Source organism: Tetrao urogallus (genome assembly GCF_951394365.1).
Source record: "Tetrao urogallus genome assembly, chromosome: 1".
Classification (NCBI taxonomy): domain Eukaryota; kingdom Metazoa; phylum Chordata; class Aves; order Galliformes; family Phasianidae; genus Tetrao; species Tetrao urogallus.
The window spans coordinates 131,604,304-131,627,828 of record NC_136813.1 but is presented as its reverse complement, the minus strand read 5'-3'; the positions used below and the strand labels follow the sequence as shown (position 1 = coordinate 131,627,828).

Here is a 23,525-nt window from a genome sequence, read left to right as displayed (position 1 = left end):
TATAGAAACATTAGGTTAACATCTTCAAGACTCTGAAATGCAAGATATTGGGAATGGTGATTCTAGATCATAGTTCTAGAAAAGGGTCTACAAGTGACCCTTTTCTAATGAACAAAGGTGATACTAGCAGCAATTTTTCTTTTTCACAGCTCATATGCAGAGGCTGTAATATTACTGCTGCAGCTGCTGATAAATAAAAAAGTCACTTTGAATTAAGAGATTCCCTAATGAGCAAGCATACTCTTTCCCACAGCTAAATTGCCCTACGCAACATCTCTTCAGCCCACACACGTACTGATGTTGCATATGAGCTTCATTCTCAGACTGTGGCTGGTGCACAGCTGCACTATGGATGGCCCTTTGAGCATCTCCTCTGAATGCTGTGCCTCAGTCAGCACCAGACCAAAGAGGTTTTTGCGTGCAATTGTTAAAGGTCTGCAGGAATTGTCAGGTGCTCTTTGAGATGCTCAATGTCACGTGGAGCAGGTTGCCAGGTTGAGTTGCTTTCCTGTGAAATGTAGTTCTTATTTCTCTTGCTGGGCTCTTTTTTTTTTTTTTTTTTTTTTTTTTTTTTTTTTTTTTTTTGTTGACAGCCAGGGAAAATATTGTCAAAACTGAATTATTAGAATTTCATGTCTTAGACCAGGCTGAGCAATGTTTAAACATCTGAAACACTGCCATTTCAGCATGTGTAGCTGCATTATCAGAAACGAATATTTGATGTGTTGTTTTCCTTTTTTTTTTTTTTAATAACAAAAAAATCTTTTCTTTTTAAACCTTCTGCAGATTTTTTTAAAGGTAAAACCGTTTTCAATCACTGGCTGCCAGGTATATGCTACAGTAACATCACATTTCAATTGGTATCAGAAGCAACCTTCAACAAAAGCACGCTAGTGGAATACAGCGGGGTTAGGCATGAGCCCAAGCAACACAGAACAGGTAAAGAAAATGACTGTGTACCATTTGTTCCACATCTATATGTTTGTTTTCCTTTCTGCCGTGAGAGGAAGATTGACTGCACGTGAAGGAGGGGCTGTGTGGAAACAGTTATGGAATTTGCTCCTGGCCAGGAACATGGGAGGAGGATGCTGCAGCTGGTACTGTGCAGGCAGGGAGTGAAGTTATGTGCAATATAGCACAAGGGGAAATCTGTATGAGGGTTTCTATTAAGAAGTTGGTTTATTAGAACATAAATTTTGCTTCACATGAGACATCCTTGGCCTTATGTTAGGAATTAAGTTTTAAACCACAGGAATGCCACACTGAGAATGATATTGATCTATCTGTTTTGGTCTGTCTCCTCTCACAGTGAATCACAGCTAAACAGTTGGAGAAGGCCTTCCTTGCTGTTCACTCTTCTCTCATAGAGAAGAACAGTGTTGCTGTGTCCCCACTTGGCGGCCAGATTATGCCCTGAAGCATGAACTTTTAATTTCCAAGACAGCAATGTTGCAAAAGCTGAAAATTGGATTTATTCAGGGTCCAGGACTAATTTAATTTGGTCCTGGGATGATGCCCAAAACTTTCCTGTTAATCTGTTGGACCACAGACATTTTCCAGGGTCCAAAATGAAATGAACCAGTGGCAAAATCAGAAGGCAACCAATAGAATTACATTTTTCTTTCCCACTGCCTTCCCATCCCCCCTTCAGGACGTGAAGTGTATGAGGTTTTAGTCTCTGATTTTGTATTTGTGGCTGTGGATGGGACAGGGGGAGGTGAATAAATCAGAAGATTGTAAGGGGTCAGCTTAAAATACGTCAGACAGAATGTTTGCAGAGGCTATCTGCAGGTAAAGGCATAAGGCAAGCAATTATGGCACCTTTTGTTCACCTGCTGGCATAAGCAGAAATAACTTCTTTGCATGCCATTTGCCTTCTGAAGATCCAGATCTAGAGATCAAGCTTTCACAGCCATTAAAATTTAAACTGATCTTTAGTGCTTGTGAAAAGGTGTCTACTAAGAACATGTGAAAAGCCCTGTGGCAGCAAGAAGGTCATGCTTTTCAAGTATACACTATGTCATGCGTTAGTTTTGTATGTGTTTTGGAGCTCATTTCTACCAATGGAGGTATTTTTTCTGTTATCATGCAATTGTGGAAAACACAGTAAACCAAGACCCACCTTTTTAAATCCAGTTAAGTAGCTTGCTGCTGTATTAGCCTTGAAGTCTGATTTATGTCAACTGCATGTGTACTCTGCATCATGGTATTCTTGAGTCCTGATTTTTCTATGAATTTTCAGTAAGCTTGATCCTACTACAATCACAAAATTACACTGTAATTTTGTAATAGAACGGAGAATCTTAGGAAGAACAGGTTATTTCAAAATATCCCTGATATATCGTTTTTCTGCAAAGAATATTTCCCTAGGGAATAAGCACCTGGCAGAGGTACACAGAACATACCTATTAAAAGATTAACGTTTGCTTCTCTTTTAGTTCCTTACCCACCTCGAAACATTTCTGTTCAGATTGTGCCAATCAACAGAAACAACTGGGAAGAGCACAGCGGGAATTTTGCAGAAGAATCATTCATAGGACGACAAGAAATCATAGGCAAAGAGAAACTGAGCCGTTTTTCTGGTGACCCACCTGAAATTCCAGCAGTGAACACAACTGCAGCCTGGCCTGATTACCGCTCTAACAGTACTGAGTACGAAACCACATCGCAGCCATATTGGTGGTCTAATGAAGCTGAATCATCGGAGGGTGAAGAGGAGTTTGTCAATGCAGTTCCCAGGGATTATGGGGCCAGTGAAGTAAACACATCTGGAAAACTCACAACAGAGCCCACTCCTTTCCTTCCTGTACAAATGGTGCTGACTTGGTTACCACCAAAGCCACCGACCGCCTTCGATGGTTTCCATATCAGTATTGAAAGGGAAGGTAAAACTGAGCCTTATACACTTCTCATGCTCTGTTTCTATGATTCTGTTGGTGGGTTTGTCTCCTTCACAAATTATTAATTACCTAGAATCATGCCTCACAGGACTTTATTAGATCTCTTGTGTATCTTGGTAAGGTTTTTGCATTGAATAGCATGCAGTTCTGGCTGGGTTTCAAACTAAAATAAGGGAGGTGTGATAAATCACAGTATGCAATTTCTTTTGTTAAGTAAGATTTATACTGCTGTGCATACTGCTGCACTGTTTACACCATAGTTATTTTAAATCCACTATGTTATCAGAGAAAGGAGAAACAAGCTGGTGGAAATTGGAGGTGAAGAAGGTACATTATTTCATGTAGCTGTGTCAGCCCCTTGAGAAAGGTCGAGGGGACTGCAAAAAAAAGTCATGCTGCGTTCAGGTTAACAGTTGTCTCAGGAGAGCAACGGACCACATTCCTTAGGCCAAAAAGAGACTGTGGTGGAAGATGGAGAAAACTTTTAAGTGGCAGAATTACGATAGAATAGCCATATCATTTAGAGGTATCCTATTTTAAAATCCTTTTTCTCAAAATGAATCTGACTTCCTGATAAACAGTTTTCATAATTATTCCCCCATTTAAGATAAATAATATTTATCTATTTATTTATTTATTTTGCAGAATAAGAAGGCAATAGAACTGGAAGCTCCTTTTCCTCTATGCTGTCCTCTTTTTCACTTGCGCAGTCATGACAACCCTATTTTATCATCCCCACTACTGAATGAAATTTTGTCCTGGGTTTATTGTTCCTGTACACCTATACTGCAACCTTGGTCATTAATTACTCTTGTTCTGATGGCAAGAAATAAAACTACTCACATAAATCCAGTTCTTTTGGATACTTTTAAATCCCACAGCAGAAACTGTATTAGCATTTCTGATATAAATCATTTTCTCAGTAGCTGGAGCCTTTCAAATTTCAATTAATCCACAATATCTTTCCCCCCTGATTTAGAGAACTCCACAGAACTTCTGACAGTCAGTGAGGACACTCACAAATTTGTTGCTGAACTGAAAGAACCAGGAAAATATAAGTTGTCTGTAACAACATTTAGCTCGTCTGGCTCTTGTGAAGTTCGGGGAAGTCAATCAGCAAAAACGCTCAGCTTTTACATCAGTAAGTACCTCAGTAAATCTTTTTCTCCCAGACCAGTATAACTTTAACGTACAGTGGGTTTGACCAGTAACACACTGTGGCAGGAGTGGTATCTGCTGCAGGATCAGAGAAGTCCATCCCTTGCAAAACAGGTTCTCCTTTTGCATCTTCCAAAGAGAGGATTCGGTTCAGAGAATTAAATCAGTGGTTATAAAGAATCTTGAAAATACTTAACTTCCTTCCTCCTGGAGGCTGTATGCATAGCGTTAAGGACAAAGGGCATCTCAGGCTGAGACTGATTTGCACAATTAAACACTGAACTCTGAAATTAGATGGTCTCTAAGAGCACAAAGGGCAAGTAAAGGTAAATGCAATAGTTCAGACTGCTAAATTCAGAGGAGGAAAAAGTAATTTATTATTTCCCTGTAGAATCTCAGGGTTTCTTAAATACAGATTTAGTAAAAGTCAGAATAATAATACAGTACTTAGTAATCCAAGATTGGTATTGAGAATTAGATTGGCAAGTGAGACAGGTGTAATTAAATTCAGACAATGGTCATTCTGAAGGCTTTGATGATCTGTACAGCAACAAGAGAATGAGATGTCTGAATAAGTATATCAGTCCACACACATGCAGAGTATCTTTTTGTACAAGAGGAATTATGGCCTATGGAATGCCCAAACACTGAGAATAGAGGAACGCTTGCAGCACAACCCAGTTTTACCTGTGAGAAATTAGTGTCTCCCCCACACATCGAATTCTGCAAAAGAGCATGCTGGCTAGGTTGGCAGAAATATTCATATTAAAAGGAAACGTAGTGGTACATAACTAATAAATATGTTTGGTAGGTCGTGACATTTACAAATACTATTTAAGCTTATATTAATCATAATGGTTAAAAGCATGTAACTGAATTCCTGTATTGCTGCAATATTTTTAACAGCTTGATAGGTGAAAGAAAAAGTACTTGGAAAACAAAGAGATGAAACAGGTCTTGAGAGAAAGGGTCTCTGTTGTTTTCATTTAACTGTGTTCTGATTTCCATTAGGAATAGTTCATAGGCATCTTCATTATGTGAAAACATCAAAGTATATAAAACTATACAAATAGATCAAAGTATATATAAATTATGTAGTACTGCTATCAGCGCCAAATATTATTCCATCTTAAAAAGTGACTGATTTATGTACATAAATACGCAGTACTGTGTCCTACATACAGTCTACTAAGTGAGGACAGGGACCTCTCAGAAAATGAGAAAGTGTTAATCAAAGTGTATATTTGGGTAGGTTGCTAGATTAAGGAAGAATGGACTTGGATATCATTAGGTATAAAGCTGTAACAAGAATGTAATGACTGTATTTGTGTTACGTGTAATAAATGAGGGCTTTTAGGTGTTTTTATTGCTATTTTAATGAAGTATTTCTGTTTGGTTTATAGGCTCCTAGACATGAAGATTATTGGCAATTGACCTAATTATTCTAACTTGAGAACCTTAGTATCTTAGATAGATTTCATGTGCATTTCTGACAGTATGCCAAATCTGAGATGCACACGAGTACTCTTAAGGTAAAATTTGTTTTCCATTCCTCTTTACAAGCCTTCTGTGGAGGCTGCAGCTTTGGACCCTGACACAAGGTTGAGGTAGCTCTATTTCTTTAGTGCTGATGTTGAAACAATTTCTGAACAGAAATCGCTACACATATATTCACTGAATCCAGAGACTAAGTAATGATCAGATTTCACTTTTTTCTAGAGTAGATGTGAGTAGACTTTTGTGAATAAATTTTTCTCACAGCTTCACCCTTATCTTATTTTTGTAACCTTTTGGTTGGTGACTCATCCTGTTGAATTATTGGTTTATATTACCCAACATTTTTGTTGTACTCAAATGGCAGTCTTGATTGTCAAATCTTATAGTCTGATCTTACACAAAATCCTTGCTCTGGATTTGTTTGCTGAAAATCTGAATTTTTGTCCAAGTCTAGCTAAAGTTATTTTTCAAAATTAAAAACATACATATTTAAATAAGTGCTTCAAAATGTCCGATGGAGAACTCTTCACTATAGTAGACTGTGAACTCAGTTTAAAGACCTCAATACATAGTATACTTGAGTAATTTGGTGTATAGTGAAAGGAAAAGTTGTGTGCAATATTTATAATGCACATAATATATAATCCAGTACATTACTGAACATCACTAATTTTTAAATATTACCAAATATTTATCATGGATCTGTACATTTTTGGATATCACTACTCCTAAAATACCATTGTAGAGCATACAGGATACTGCTGGGTGGTTTCTGGTAAGTAACAGAAAATACATTCAATCCAAATTTTCGACACAGAAATATTTCTCTTTTCAACTCCTGCTTTGCTATTGGTGGAAATAGTGTTGACTGCAGGCTGTTTCCCATCTTTGCTTTGTGGAAATGGAGGTGGTCAGTTCAGCCTCTTTCCCTAGTAGAAAGCAATATTGTGAAGAAGGATGTTTTAACATGAGTGCCTTAAATGTGCAGAGTGCCTTGCTCACACATGCTTTCTTGGCATGTTCCAGGCCCCACAGGTGAATGGATAGAAGAGCTCACAGAAAAGCCCCAGCATGTGGCAGTGACAGTGCTCAGCTCCACTACTGCCCTGACATCCTGGACAGCCTCACATGAGAGTGGTAGCAATGGCACAATTGTGTCTGTGGTCTCCCTGACTTGTCAGAAGCAAAAGGAAAGTCAAAGGCTTGAAAAACATTACTGCACAGAGGTAAGGGTCCTCCTCAAGACCTGAAAAAAAATAATTCCTCGTCATCCAACTGTTTGTTATCCCAGTACCAAAGGCCCCATCCAGCTAAAGGCTGCAGAGCACAGTGCTCCTTTCTGCAGAGTAGAGGGGAAAGAAAAGCATACAGAAATGACAGCATTAAATTCCATCAGCATTAAAACTGTATTTCCACTGCAATGACTGTGGCCAATTCTCTGTTCAAACTTTTGAGTGAGAAATGTTTGCAGTAGTGAGCAAAATGATATCATATTAACACTTAGGCATATGTTGCAATCCATTTTTATTAAGAAAAGTGCTCACATGGAAGATTATCATTCAAGTTGCATGTATTAATTGACTGTCTCTTAGATTAATTAATTGATTCTTAGATTTCCTCCATATGAGTATAGAACTTGACCCTACATTTTCTGGAAGTCATCTGAATTCAGCTTTTCTTTTCATCCACAAAAGATATTTCAAAGGTAGGAAGTAAATAGTCATCACCACCACCTGTGATTTGGATGGACAGCACTTCTTTAGGGCTGTCATTTGGGACGTGTTTATTTTGATCAAGCTTCCTGAACCCCCAAATAAGGCGATTTTCTGCTACCTGAGACCCAAGTGGAGTTTATCTCCATGTCAGATCCTATGGCTCTGATGGATGAGTGGAATGTGGTTTTGGTTAGAAAGAGGGTTTAGTCCACACTTCTGTTTCCTTGCCACAATGCTGACAAATCTCTTTTCTAAGTAGCGCCACAGTTTCTACCTGGCTTCCTTAATTTGTGTGATTGAGGAGCCTGAAAAAGGCTGCAGTGCTCCCATGTGCTACACCATCAGCACACGCATGAGAATGGAAGAACAGAGCTGTAACTCAGTAAATCTTCACTTCCTTGAACATCGTGATTAGCCTGGCAAGTTAGTTAACACAAGGAGTTTGACATCATTTAAAAGTGTCTTTTTAAATAGGTCTTTGTCAAAATGTTTTGAGTTTTATTCCAAGAATGGCAATGTACTTCCACACTGGGAATTGTCCTTTAAAGACAATTTGAGAATTGTTTCTCAGAACCAGTTTGTAATCTCCTTGAGTTACATTTCTTCCATTTATTAAAAATGCATTCATCTAATCAGGAAGCAAAACAATATGGTAGGTGATAATAAACATTAGAGAGCAAGTATATACATATAGAATTAAAGTAAATACTCAGGGATTAATCTACAAACTCAAATAAGAAATACCTAAAACTAATCTGTGAATAAACAAGACATTTGTAAAAGTAAATGTATTTGCTACAAATAGGCAAAGTGTCTAAATACAGTTGTTTATTTTTGTCCCTATAGAGTTTCACACTGCCTCTAATCAAATTTTATCAGATTATTATACATGGAATTATTAATGGCTGTTCGTTTGAATTCTCCTTGACAAGCTGAAAAGGGCAAAATTCAGTGCAGAGTTTTATTCATTTCTACCATTACGTATGAATTGATTAGTTCTCAAAAGCAGCTATTAAAGACAAATTTCATTCCTCACTAAATCTGTGCTTACACTGATGTATTTATGTGCATCACAATAAACCAAAGGAGGCCGTGATGAGATTCTGGAAAGGTTGCAGAGAAAATACTGTAGAAGGGGAGCCTAAATTTCTTTCCTCAAAGCTGCTCCATATCTTTCCTGATAGCTCAGAATATGAGGCTTTTCACATATTGTACCAGATCAAGAATCAGCCGGTCAGGCATTATGCCTCCAGCTCTGGCCAATTCTTGGTGTGCCACAGCAGACTATTTAATTTTGGTATCTCAAACAGAAAAGTCACAAGATCTCTTCATCAGATTTTGTAGTGCTGTGCAAGACAGGTGAAAGAGTAGTTCCTCTCTAATTTTAGCATTCAGACATTTAACGGTTGCACTCAGAAGATAGATTTCCCCCATAAGGCTGCTTTCAGGTCATATAGCTGCAGTTGAATCGGATGGCCGATGAAAACCCTGAGGCTTTCATTGAAAGCATACTGCTTAAATACTCTAGCCTTGTTAATATCAGCTGAGTATGAATACTTCATTAAGCTTTGGTGAGAGGAGAGAGCGGCTCAAGTGCGTCTGCACCTGACCTCACATGGCAAGGTAAGTGTGATTCTTTGGGTCAGATCATTTGTGAATCCAAGCCTGAATGCTTTCAAAGTTTTGCCATTTGGGGTGTAATTGAATGAGAATTCAGCTGCTGATGCTGGTTCAGAAACTTGTGTTGTATTAACTGTTCTATTAAGCAGTTCAAGTAGTCCCAATATTCTTTTAACCAACGAAGTAATACTTCACATCTGATGTGCACTCTTTCATTAGGTAAATTCAAGCAGCAGCCTCATTGAAAATCTTGTTCCTGGTGCCCAGTACCAGGTTGTGGTTTACTTAAGGAAAGGACCATTGGTTGGACCGCCCTCTGATCCTGTTACATTTTCCATTGGTAAGTCCTGCAGCTACTGTTTGAAATGCTTCTTCTTTTCTTTTTCCTGAATATGAGTAGTATATTCATTAAATTCTAGAGCCCAAAAAGAAATACAGGCAAAATCGTCATGTTGGTTGTTTCAAATGTTATGAACACTTACTGAGAGCATTTGTTTTCCTTGTGTTGTCTAGCCCATTAATGAGGGAAAAACATGAATGCTCCATCAGTGGGTGATGCATATTTCATGTTTAAACACTGGATTATTACAAAACTCAACTAGAAAACAATTGTGGATTCACACACATGGAGCCTTTTGTAATGAACTGTCTTCACCTTTGGCCACACGTATGTTCGTCTCTAACAGTGTCCCTCGTTTATGTTCTTTTGGGAGGGAGTCACTTCACTTAGGTGTGGCCAGTCTGAGCTGCAGGTAGTCTGCAATTAATGGAGAGATGTGGCACCTCCTAGAGGTAAATCATTCTTACTGTCTCATGAAAGGTATGGGACTGCTGTTAAGGTATTTGTAGCAAATTTGCCTTGTGAACTATGCAGTGTGTTTCAGTCTGAAGGCCATGGCACTAAGTCAGGAGCTGGATTATCTCCTCTTGTACTAAGGTTGATGCCAACCTTGATTTTCTTGAGTTAAACCATGAATCTTGATGTTCTCTGCTTTGAAATCTGAAGCTAAAAAAGGCTCTTTAAGAATGAGATTGACATTTTCAAGAATGTGGTTTCACAACCGACCTGCAGAGCTTTTCCCCCCATGCCTATAATTCAAGGTTCCATCAAGCCCCTAACTAAAGAGTGACTTAGGATTTAATATCTTTCAGTTTCCATGTCATTTATTTTGTTAAGGTTACTACTGTAACAAAATATAATGAAAAAGGGCAAAGAGAAAGATATTCAATCTATAGAATTACATTTGCAGAGGAATATTTAACCTGAGTCACCCAGCCTTTTCCTTTTGACTAATAGTCCACCTTGTAGGTGAGCAGGTGGCTGAAAGTTAGCGATCTTCAGTATTTGTCACTCTGCATCCTCTCTGTGATATAGGGAAGAAAGCAAAACAAACAAAAAACCAAGCAAGCAGACAAAAGTTATCCTGTTAAGAAGTGAATTCTGTAGATGAAAGCAGATATGTGGAGTAATAAATAAGGTGAGAGTTTTTTCATTCCAGGCAACCTCCTCATGTATTTGTGTAAGCGGAGTCTGTATAAGAATTTGAAAAGAGAACATGATATAGTACAGTAAAGAAGAAAATCTAAGTGAGAAAATATGTTATATATATGTGTGTATACACAAATACACACATCCTTATTAAAATCTATATAATTGAATGATATTTATGAAAGATTTTTTTTTCTCACTGTAGTTACTTAAGAAATCTGTGAAGTTCTATTTTCATTTAAGAAAGTGAAATCATATATTCCCATATTAAATGATTTTCCTCATTTTCTCCACATTTTTATATCAACCAAACAATGAAAAGTTCTTATAATGAAGAGAACATTTTATGGTGTAAAACAACAGTTGTAGGATTTTTCATTTGATTACAGGATATTGAATTTGATATTACAATAATAGAAGTGCAAAACAAACTGTTCAGTGAAGTGATCAGTGATGGCTAAAGATGAATGAAACAAAGATATGTTAAAATATGCCTTAAAAAGTATTTATTTATCATAAGCCTCATTTTCACTGTGTGAGTATTAACACTTCACGGAATGGACAGAAAAGATGAAGGAAATGGAGACTGACTTATAAAAAGGAAATGCAGTCAAGTGCAAATATAGGCTGAAGTGTTCTTTATTCTGCAAGAGTTGGGGCTCTGCAACCCTTGGAAATGTTAGCAAAGTACTTATTTAAGTAATCTCACTGAAGTCATGAAGAGTTATTTCTTTCCAGAAAGTAAAGGTTGCTGAACTTGACCCTGATGTGACATTCTTCAAATAGCTTTACTTCTCTTTCCTGTTTTCATCATCTGTGAGGCAAGAACAGCAATTCATGGCAGCACCTTTAGGTTCCCCAGGGAAGGAAGGATAGGCATAAAAAAACTGTTCTTTCTGGTGGCGTTTATCTTCCAAAGTGTTGGGGCATTTGATGCTTTTGTTTTTGAGCTTACAACTTGAAACATCTCCTAAACAGCCTGATTTTTTCAAAGTAAATGGAAACCTTCAGTCATTTCTGACAAAGGAAAGATAAGAACAAATGCTGAAAAGAATGGTATTCCACTGCTTGTGACAAGGAAGCTATTAGGAATTAAAATCAGGAACAAATCAGAAACAGATAGAACTTGGTTACTGGAAAGTATTGTTCTCAATTTTATTTGTTAATTTATTTATCTATTTAATTAATTAAAAAAAAAAAAAAGAAATCAACAAGCTACTAATCACAATCTCTGTTTTATAGTGCCCACTGGAATAAAGGATCTGACACTGTACCCTTTGGGACCTACTGCTGTGGTTTTGAGCTGGAACAGACCTTTCCTTGGGGTGTTCAGGAAATATGTTGTAGAAATGTTTTACTTCAATCCATCAACAATGACATCTGAGTGGACAACCTACTATGAAATAGCAGCAACCATCTCCCTAACTGCCTCTGTGGTAATGTGGCTGTTTCTGACTATTGCTTTCTCATTCATGTGTGGCCCTGGCACTTTGGGGCATTTTCTTATTCAGCTTCTCCCCTATGAAAAATGTATATATGCCTTTAAACTTGGAACATTTTTTCAGGCCAAGCATCCAGGATGCGGGCAGCATCTCTTTCCCAAAGTAGGGAAATACAGCTGAACGATGCTAAAATTTTAGTAGAATGACAAAACAAGAGATGAGCCTCTATTTGTTGACAAATGGGCATATTCAGCAAGTCCAAAGGCAGCTTCAGTTTGTGTGTCAATTTGTCAGTTAAGGCTTTAACCAATTCAGGTGTCTCCTCAGGGAGAGTAATCCAAAGCCTTATCTGCATAATTAATATTGATAATAGGGATTTGGGGCTTGCAGGCTAGTCTTGTGTTGAGCCATCTGGAGCACTTAGCTGCAGAGATGCTCTTGTGAAAATTGCTTTCATATTTCTGAAGCTGCAAAGATGTGCAGCAGGATTTCACCTAGGCAAAAATTATTTTCTAGAAGAACATGAACACAAACCTTTGCAAGATTGAATATTTAACAGAAATCCCATGAAATTTTCCTCTTGCTTTCCACATCTTCCTAGAGAAGCTGAACAGGTTATATTCAGACTTCGCCATTGCACAAGACAGTGAACTGTTTTAGCTGAAATTAGTTGCTCAGAAAGTTATGAGTATGCAAAAATGACAGCAACAACTTTTGCTGCTTATGAGAGCTGCAGTGATTTACTGTAATCCATTTGCATAATACTATTTGTGTAGTCATTTCAGCTACAGCGGCTGAACAGTAATTGGGTATGTGACAGTAAATCTAGCACATAAATCTCCAAGGAAATTAAAACCAAAAATAACTTACCAAAGAAGTAATTAATACCTTGTAGTCATGACTCGGCACAATTAGATTAATATCTAAGTGATCCAAATCATCTTAGAAATAATAGTGTCTTTCAGAGTTTGTGTGGTTCGTTAGAAAATGAGATGATATTACCCACTGCTGTTACAAATTCAGTTCATGAAAGCTAAAAGAAGTTGGCTTCTTTTCCAACTTCTTTGTCTGAATTTCAGTTGGAAGTACAATAGTTGCCATACGCTCCCAAAGCGAATGTTTCTTAAAGAATAATTTTTAAAGAGTTAATGTAAATTTGAGAAATAATGTCTTTTTGCTCTGTTATGACATTTAGCATACAAGTATGTATTGGTGAACTTTTAGTTGGGTTCACTCGCCATATTCAAGAATCCCACTTTGTCCTGCAGATTTCTCTATTGTCAGTAAATTATCTGACATCTCTGGTGGTCTCTGAAACAAGTGTTAAGCCCACTGAGGAAGCAGAGGAGTGAAAAATCTGCCATCTGAAGTGGGATAAAAAATTGTTTCCTGAAGAACATCTCACTAGTTAGAACTTTTGGAACTGAATAGCCCTTTCACTCTAATTGCTCCATTCATTTTGGAATCATCCAATCACCAAGGCTGGAAAAGACCTCCAACATCATCCAGTCCAACCATACCTATCACAAATACTTTATTTTGCTTTTATACCTCACCATTTAGCTCATCTTGCAGAAATACTGCAAGTAAATAAATAAACAGTAAATAAATCAGGCGCACCATTGGAGGAAATAAATGTCTCACTTTTCATTCCCAGGTGTAAAAACCCTTTTTATGAGGGAAATCAGGCCATGGTTACTCCCTCCAAAACAGACAGTAACTTAGAACATAGTTTTCTGGCTGGTGAAAGTCTTAAAAGGACGTAACTGCAGAAGGGAAGTGAATAAGGCCCATTTGCGATGATGGTTAATAAATGCCTGACAGAACCCATTAAACCATGTCCCTCACTACAACAGCTAAATGTTTATGCTCTGAAGCTTGTTTTAAAGTCATCCAAACAGTGTTACTCTTCCCAGCATTTCAACAGAAGTCTGTAAGAACAAGTCCAAGCAGCTTCAAAGTTTTGATGTCAAATGGATAAAACCATTTCTAAAACCATAAAGAGAATAGGCCCAAAATGCTGTATTTGGATTGCCTTGTGTTGTCTGAAAAAAGAAAAGGCCACTGAAAACATCAGAGATCTGTGAAATAAGCAATTTCAGATTTGTTGAAATTTTTCATTATTATCAATACGCTTTTATTTTGAATTACAAAATATCATTAGGATTTTCATTTAAGTATAAATTTAAATATAAAGATTAAAATTTTTTTTTTGCATTGGAAACATTTTAATTTTAACTTAAATATGGCAAACGATATTGCAATATAAAATATATTGTACTTTATATTTCATTTATATCTCATTTGTATTTATATCTATAATTTATGTCTCATTTATAACTCATTTATATTTCATTTATATTTCATCTATAATAAATGATAATACAATATGAAACACACTTCAAAAATTGGGGGGAAAAAATGAGTACTCTGAAGCGACGATATCTGAGTCAAAAACATTGTTTCTAATATATCTTAAAAACCCAATTAATCAGGAAAGAAGAGCCCACATTGAGAGGGCGAATGAGAAGTCCCCATGGTAGTGGAGATGGGGCCATGTGCCCTGGCTTAAGCAGCACAGTTGCCACAACCAGCTTTGGTCTTCCCGCACGCATTTTTGAATGAATTTAAATACCAAATTACAGAATTTACCCCTGGAGTAAGAAGTGAGAGCTCAGTCAAACAGCCCCTTGTCTGGGCACTGCATTTACAGATATGGCTGCTTTTTTTTTTTTTTTTTTTTTTTTTTTTTTTTTTTTTTTTTTTTTTTTTTTTTTTTTTTTTTTTTTAAGTCACACCACATTCTGGTAAATTTTCTGCTGAGCTGCTGTTTGTCTTTTGTCTCCCTGCAGAGGATAGCTAACCTGCTGCCTGCATGGTACTACAATTTCCGGGTCACCATGGTGACCTGGGGAGACCCAGAGCTGAGCTGCTGTGACAGCTCCACCATCAGCTTCATAACAGGTAAGCAGCACTCTGAAGAGACCGTGGAAATGATGCCAGAAGCAGGAGGATGGGAAAAAAATGCTGTGTTTCACCTGCAGATACTTGAAAATCCAAGTATTTAATAGTTAAGAGTGAGGGGTTGTCCTTGGTTTTGTTTTTGCTTTCTCAAAGAAAGCTCTTAGTCTTGCTTTAGGTATAATTTTGCTGTGCAAAGCACAGTGTTGGATTACTCTGTCTCACCTCCATCAGCTGAAGGCATAGCTCCAGTGAGGCCTGTGACTGTGCTTGTCTTTTATGACACTGAGTGTTTTGCACTTTAAAAGGTAGATGCATAGCGTGAATTCTGATATTGTGAAATATTTTTCCATGTATTTGCACTGTCCCCATATCAGAGAATCACAGAATCATTAAGGTTAGACCTCTAAGATCATCTAGTTCAACTGCCAACTCATCCCCACCATGCCCACTAACCATGTCTCTCAGTACCACATCCACACTGTTTTCGAGCACCTCAAAGGACAGTGACTCCATCACGTCCCTGGGCAGCCTATTCCAGTGTATCACTGTTCTTTCTGAGAATAATTTTTTCTTAATATTCAATCCGAACTTCCCCTGATGCAACTTGAGGCCATTCACTCTCATCCTATCACTGCTACCCAGGAGAAGAGGCCAGCCCCCACCTCACTTCAATCTCCTTTCAGGGAATTGTATTGAGACTCGTAGAATTCCTTCCTTTCCCCCTCAGCTATCCACAGATTAGACTTTGATGTCTTAGCCAACATGGAGTAGAGTTCTGCATGCATCATGTAGATCTAGGCAAGAACTATGTCTTGTAGCACATTTTTCTTGTGCGCCAGATCTGCCTTCTCTGTTGAGTGTATTTTGTGTGTGCGCAATAAGAAGAGTGCTGCTGAGATCAAGATGTTGCAACCTCCGCTGGGTGTACTTTCACTGGGCAGCTCTGCCCTGACCAGTCCCTCCCAGTCGAGGTTCTCAGCTGTAGGAACTTGTTACACCCCCATTGCTTTCCTTCCTCCAGCTGGAACCAGCTTTGAATCTAGCACACTCCCTTGTCTCTTGCCAGTTTGAATTGGAGTGTTCAATATATAACATGGATTAGCCAGAAAGGGAACAGCATTTGAGACCTCCTGTGAGCTCCCTGACATGTGCTTCCAGCACCCAGACTGCTTGAGTCAAGGTCCCCTACTGAATCATTTTGCTTTTATTCCTCATCATTTAGCTCACCTTGCAGAAATACTGCTGATTGAAAGCAGTAAATAACTGAGGCGCACCACGAGAGGAAATAAATGTGTCTCACTTCTCTTTCCCAGCTGTAAAAACCACATTACGAGGGAAATCAGGCTATAGTTATTTCCTCCAAAACAGATAGTAACCTAGAACAAGATTTTCTGGTTCGTGAAAGCCTTAACAGGATGCAACTGAGAAAGGGAAGTGAATAAAGCCTCTTTGTGATGATGGTTAAAAATGGACCAACAGAACCACGTGAACAAAACTATCACTGCGTTGAGTCTTAGCTCCATTGAAGTCAAATGAAACTTGTCATCCTCAAATATCTGATCCCAGGGTATGCTGGGACAAATCCTGTCACTTGTCTGGAGCATCATAAACTCACAGCATCCAGCAGAGCCCCAAGACAAATCTTAAGGACACTCATTGCCCTTCGGCATCAGTCATCTTTTCTTTTTCACTGTAAGGAAGAAATTTTCCAGCTGATTGGTTGCTGTGTGAGGGAATAAATGTCTTTTCCAACTCATTTGGGTACCAGGTTCAGCATTTTTGAGTGGAAATACTCTAGTAGGGCCAATGTACTTGTTGTTTCCCAAAACATGCAGTAGAACATAGGAAGTTATTCTAAAATATAAGCCTCTATCAGGATAATTTTGGATTTCTGTGCGGGGCAAGTAAGGACTTTTACTGCCACAACATGGAAAAATGGATCAACTCCTTACCTAGCAGACGTACACAAATCGGAAAAGAATGAAGACCTCAGGTAATGTTACCCATTTGTGACTGGCAAAACCCCTTTGCAAAAAAGCCAACTCATATTCAGAGAGGGAGCAGACCACCACTCCCCCTAGAAAGTTGTACTGATGGTTAATTCTTATTATCAAAGGTTTATCCTTTGCTCCTGATCTGCATTTATCTAGTTTTAATGTCCAGTTTATGATTCTTGTTACATTTTCTACTTATTGATTGAAGAGCCTCAGAGCTTATTTTTTTCCCCTCCTCTTTACACAGAATTTACCTTCACACTTCTCTTTTGATGAATTCTATCCACAGAACTCTTTAGGTACTCTCAGTAAGGCATTTTCTCATGCAACTTCTTTTCCCAACTCTGCCTCTCTAATTTTTACTGTCTCTACCAATGAAAACCTGTGCCTAAAATTGCAGTGCCAGCTGCTGAATACTCCTGCAGAGGCAAAATCAGCTCCCTATTCAATGCTCTTCTGTTTTTGCATCTCAATGATTGCATTTCCTATAGCATCGTGCTGGAGGTCTGTGTTGATTTGCTTCTATTCTGTGCCTTCTAAACTCCTCCTAGGGTAGCTATTTTTCCTTTTTCCTAAAGATTATTGCACCTGGTTGTCCAAAATAAGTTTTGTTTGAATGGGCCCAGCAGAGGGGCCAATAATTTAAATCACAGTCCTATCCTGAGCATTTTCTTCTTTACCAATCATTGTGCCACTTGCATGGCTCATCAGCTGTGCTTTCATTTTCAGTGTATTGATGAAAACACTGAATACCAATGAGCCAGATCTTAAGCATTGTAAGGGGAAAATCTTGATTTAAAAAATAAAAATAAATTAGATTTGGCCAAATTACAAGTGCTTATCAATAGACAGTCACAACCAAATTTAAGCATGAAATACCTTTCTGTTCTCTGAATGTATTATTAGTTGAATCCTCTTCAGTTTTGTCCTGAGAATGCTGTCAGGCTAACTCACCAGGAAGAGGTATGCCAATTTTTCATGTCTGGAGGTTGGAAATGTTTGTCCCCAATACGTGCTGCTTTGTGCTATCTCAAGCTGTCAGGGGACTGCAAGGTTCTTTATCACCCTCAGCCTGTTTCCTTCCAAAGGGAGAAGATGTTTAAAGGAGGTTTTGGTCCCTTTCTGAGTCATTCTGAACAACTCTACCTTCCTCGCATAGCCTGAGATGGTTGCCAAGAGTTAGAAAAAATAAAAATAAAAAATAAAACCCACTAAAACCAAACTTAAAAATATTAAATACCAGGTTTAGTGAGCTTCTTGATTGTACACCATCTGTCAGACCATTTCCCTAGAGCAGAATCCCACGTGGAGCTCACTGGACCATAGTGCCTGAAATGAAAACAGTGCTAGAAGATACTGGGTGATGTGCAGTTCTCTTCCTCAACAGCTGGTCAGATGTCTCCAGGAGAGTGGGGAGACTGGGGGCCCAGACTGCCCTTAAGTAAATCTTGCCAGAAGCAGCATTTGCTCTCAGGCTCCTGCAGGAACAGCTGCATGCTGTTGTGATAATACAGGGAGAGATCGTGGCACTGCCGGTGTTGCTGTGGTGACTAATGAGTTTTTAATGCCACCTGCTGTAAGCAGCTGGATCTTAAAGCAATCGTAAGCAAGGGTACTTCAGACCACCAACATTTTCTTTTGTGGCAAGGATGCCTTTAGGTTTGAAAATAAATAAACAAACAAACAAATGAACAAACAGGGATAGAGAGGCAGATCCTGCAAGGCTGCCCTCTGTTGGTCCAGTGGATGCTTTCAGCTGTCACTTGAGCCAGGTTGGCTATGTCGTTTTCTGCAACCTTTCCATGCAACTCAGTGAAAAATGGTGCTAAGGGGCACACCAGTCCTGGCCTGTGGTCATATTTCACATATGCTGCAGGTACTGTTGTCACATAGCTAAACTTAAAGCTATGTGAGTGTTAGGAGGGCAAATGCGTCATCAGTATCAAAGTTTAAGAGGAAATTATTCATAGCACATAAGATTCATTCTAGTAGTGGCCTTAGGTTGTAAAGAATGCGTAAGGATGGACTGGGAACTCTATAAATTAAAGAAGCATTACCTTAAAGATTTTGTACTACGTAATGCTGCTTTGTCTCAAAAGCATAAAAGGGCGATCTCAAGATGAATTTGAGAGAAGAGTCTTGCTAAGCGCTTCTAAATGACTCTAAATTGCCCGTCGTTGTATTTGCTTCCATTCTTGAGTAAATCTGTGTTCCTAACAGATCTTAGCATAAAGTCATAAAAGCCTTCGTGAAAGCAGCAGTGACACCGTGTGGCCCCTTTCAAGCAGTTCCGTGCTGCCAGTGCATGCTGCCTTTGCGCGGCTGCTGGCACCCAGGGCTCTGCTAGGAAGCAGGGCAATGCCTCTGCAAAGGCACAAACAAATTCGTTGTGGTCTAAAGAAGATCCATCCATGTCCTTTTCACTCTAGGGCTCTTACAGAATTTGCCAAGCACACGGAATCATACACTTCCCATTTTTTTCCAGATTATTCCACTCATAACACCTTGAGGGACAGGGCTTACCAACTGCTGACTTCCTCTTTGGGTGCTCCACTCAACTCAAATCCCAGTTAGGGCACGTGCAGCTCTCAGTTAGGTAGGTGATCAAGGTGAGCCAGTCAGTTATGCTCCCTCTTCAAATAATAGGGAGAGAGGCACCTCTCTTACTCATTCTAAACACCTGTTTTAGGAGGATAGCTTTGTAGGTGGTTGTCTTGCTCCTTTGGTGTCACAGGGAATCAAGGTTTTGGCTGACCACAGGAGCAACCCACCATACAGCCAGCCTTTGAACAGGCTCAAAGGGCTATGGAGTAGAGTATAGAGGAAGAGAAGGGACAACAGCTGCTTTGCCTAATACCTAATTACATAGTCCACAAGTTGCCAAGTGTTTGTAGATTTGAGACTTAATGCTTAGCAGGGGGATTGGACTCATTGATCTTTTGAGGTCCTGTCCAATCCCTGACATTCTGTGATTCTCTGATGAAGGGACTTGCACACTGGGAGCAAAGAGGGCTGAAGCTTTTCATGCAAAGAGACATTCTTTTGTTCACGTTCAGAGTTTGTTGCTTTTTCGTTGTTGTTTGTTCCTTTTCTCCTGTGGAAAAGCTATCCAAGTTATTCAGTGTGACAGTTCTTATTTATTAGTCACTGAGTGTCATTGCTTTTCAGTGCTATTACACAGTGAAGCAATATCCGAGGCTTTTAGCTTTAAATTTCATTTATAAATGTTGATTCAGAAAATGGTTTCTATCAGTCAGGAGCTTCATGCTTCTTTCCTTTCTTTCCTTTCTTTCCTTTCTTTCCTTTCTTTCCTTTCTTTCCTTTCTTTCCTTTCTTTCTTTCTTTTTTTATAAAACTGTAAGGCTGTGAACAAAAATAAATTTCTGTTCCAAATGTTCCTCAGGGAAAAGCTGTTTTTCATTTCTTTCAGCTAGTACTCACCGGTATAAAGTGCAGATGATTTTACTCATACATTTCTGCTGTGGTCATGATACTCTTTTCCCAGTAGTATCCCTTGGCAGAAATTTATTATTGGAATAATTGGTAATCAGTTGTGTTAGAGCACATCTGTAATATGTTTGTCCTATTCCTTCAGCACCAGTGGCACCTGAGATTACCTCCATAGAATATTATAATCACCTTTTGTACGTAACCTGGACCTATGGAGGAGATGGTACTGACCTCTCTCATTCCAGGATGTTGCATTGGATGGTCATTGCGGAAGGAAAGAAAAAAATCAAGAAGAGTGTAAGTATGACTGGGGAAAGTATCATTCTCTTTGTATTCTTTTGCTTAATTGATGATTTTGTATCGCAGTGTTTGAGCACATTGGTTAATCAGTCAGAGTTATTTCTGTGTGTGAGCTCTTTTGAACACTCAAGCTGTCAAGACAGACAGTGGGTGGAATGCTTCCATTGCAATCCAACAAAAAATACTGTTAATTTAGGTGAGAATTTAGGAACAGCTTATTGAACTTCTGAACTGCAGCCAGTAGAAATTGTAGAGTATTTTTCAGTTAACAGAAATGCTACTTTCAATTTCTGGTCAATAATAAGCTACATTACACTACTGTATGATTTTTATTTTTTTTTTAAGTCATTTATACCAGGTGCTATCACTTCCCATTTTCTAATTGGACTCATGTACCACAAGCTGATCAGAAAAGGATTTCACCCAGAAGTGCTGGAAAACTTGCCAGATGTTACGATGGATTCTTGGCACATTCTTCTCAACTATTTGAGCTAATTTAAAAATCAGTTAGAAAAAGAAATCTGAGTTTTGCAATTATGGAATAAAGCCACACTTCAGCAGGCTATCAAGATGCATGTTTAACCTGAACTGCAAGAGCAGCCCTGGACATAAAGCATTGCTGCATAGGAGCACATACTGCCAACAATGTAGCTCCTCGCAGCCTGTGACCTTCAGCACTGCTATTGATGTTTTGATCATTTACAGGTAGAAAGTGGCTGCTCTTTTTCAAATGAAAGGTTTTCTCCAGCTGAAGATTCACCAGATGCTGAATTGAAAGTGGATTTTCAGCATAAGTGCAAATTCATAAGCAATTTTTTATTTTAATTTATACGGAGCATTAGAGAATTCATTGGTTTCCTAGTGGCTGCAAGAGTGAACCCATCTGGAGCTTGTTGCACCATGAATCTAATTACATGATTAGTGGAACTATTCAAAAACATGACATTTATAAGCAGTAGGAACTTCCAATATTTGGATCTTTGTTTTGAACAAAAAAAGGAAATCCCACATTTTATTTTTTTCCCAACAGATAAAGTATTTTACCCATGGAATTTGAAAAAAACATTGCTGAAATTTCCCTCCCGTCCTTTCCTTCCAAAAGTTGTGTTCTCATAATTATTATGAGTTATTCTTTCAGGGAAAATTCTGACTTTTATGCAACAATTTTAGATAAAGCATACTTGAATACAAAATTATTAGATTTAATAAATATAAAATAAGCATCGAATACAAGATTAAATGGAAATGAACATGGAATATGTAATTTTTCTATTAAACAGAGGATTAAAAATAGAGAGTATCTACAGCACAGAATACACGCAAATGTAACTTCAAAGCCATCTTAAGGGATATTTTTCTTTATATTATTTTCAGAACAAGAGTACCCAGCAAATACTTTTACGGGAATACCTAGAATAAGCTATTTATGACTGAATTTTATGGTACTGCTTATATTTGTAAATACGGGTGCATCATGCTTTCAGGCTTAGGGGCGTATTTTTTCTGCTAAGCTGCATTAGTCACTTTCAGAAATAGTTTCCTTTGAAAATGATACTATATGATTATCTCTTTACATGATTTGTTGTGGTAAAGATTTTTAATGTGAATGCTTTTCTTGTGGGATTATTAAAATTGATAGATAATAGAATCAGGTAATGATGACTTCTTCCTGCTCTTTTTGTATTTCTGAAGACTCTGGAGAAGTTGCTCAGTTTTTAAATGAGTGGAAAAACAAATGTTAGTCACTGTTAGTCTGCATTCAGAACCGTTCATCTCTCTTGGATCTGAAAATTTCAGCTGAAAATTAAGTGTCCATGGAAAGCAGCATGAGATTCCTGAATGCACCATTACTAGTTAGCCTACAAATCCTCTGAAAACAGCCTGTTGCAGTGTCTGAGTCCTGTGCCCTTCTCTGTGGCCCTGGAGAAATAAGGAACTAACTCGCTCCCATAATAATAGGAAGAAGTTAGTTGCAGTCTGTTAAACCCTAGCTTGGATTTGGATCATATCTCATTTCGAATCTGTAGGCAACTCCAGTCAGTGCTGGGTCATATAATAAGTTTAGAGTGTGCAGAGCAAATTTGCTTTGATGTGCAGAGCTCTCTTTGTAGTACTTTAAGAAACCAGATTAATTTTAGAAGAAGAATATCTGGTTTGGGTTGTACTTAAGAATTTTTGTCTTTAATTATTGTAGGTAACACGCAGTGTGATGACTGCAGTGTTGAGCTTGCCTCCGGGGGACATTTACAACCTTTCAGTAACTGCTTGTACTGAAAGAGGCAGCAATACTTCCCTGCCCCAGCTTGTGAAATTGGGTAAGAATTGTGTGCTTCTTTGCAAGCTAAGAACACACTCCACTCATTAAAATGCAGAATTCACTCTGTCAGCAGATTTGTCATCTTCCTCGTTTCAGAGTTGTGTACCTGTGATCACATTTCTCTTGGAAAGCTGCAATTTTTTTTTCTCCTTGCTGTGAAGATTGTCCCATTCACATATGTGACACTATTCCCTAAATAGTATTACTCCAGAAGAGCAAGAGTAGCAGAATCTGACTGTAAATGGAGTGTAAACTGTTTACTGTCTTTCTGGGAGTAAAACTCTACTCTGTATTTTACTGAATTCTTGAACACACACAGGTTTTGGAAACAGAAACTCGAATTGCCCAGCTGAAATTTTCAGTACAGAGCAAATCTTGGTCTTGCCTGTTTCCCAGTCTGCATTCTGCCACCTGGTATGACTTTGTAGAATCATAGAATGGCTTCAGTTGGAAGGGACCTCAAAGATCATCAAGCTCCAACCCCCTTGCCACAAGCAGGGCCACCAACCTCCATATTTAATACTAGATCAGGCTACCCAGGGCCCCATACAACCTGGCCTCAAACACCTCTAGGGACGGGTCGTCCCTCCACATTTCCTCCCTCCCTCAACTTCTCCAACACCAACATCCATCTTTAAATACAGATCAGTGAGAGTATTCTTTACAAACACACACACAC

General features: G+C 38.5%; 1 protein-coding gene across 1 annotated transcript in view; it reads left to right on the top strand.

Annotated features, from left to right (window-relative positions):
- The window catches only part of PTPRO (protein tyrosine phosphatase receptor type O), a gene marked incomplete at both ends in the record, with an annotated part of 149,072 nt that overhangs the window by 94,155 nt on the left and 31,392 nt on the right, over positions 1-23,525 (top strand). Inside the window, 9 exons of the mRNA XM_079549593.1 lie at positions 787-939; positions 2,439-2,885; positions 3,880-4,041; positions 6,582-6,781; positions 9,110-9,230; positions 11,622-11,815; positions 14,674-14,785; positions 20,375-20,526; positions 22,724-22,844. Of these exons, the coding sequence (XP_079405719.1) occupies positions 787-939; positions 2,439-2,885; positions 3,880-4,041; positions 6,582-6,781; positions 9,110-9,230; positions 11,622-11,815; positions 14,674-14,785; positions 20,375-20,526; positions 22,724-22,844 (1,662 nt within the window). The remainder of the gene's footprint in view (positions 1-786; positions 940-2,438; positions 2,886-3,879; positions 4,042-6,581; positions 6,782-9,109; positions 9,231-11,621; positions 11,816-14,673; positions 14,786-20,374; positions 20,527-22,723; positions 22,845-23,525) is intronic.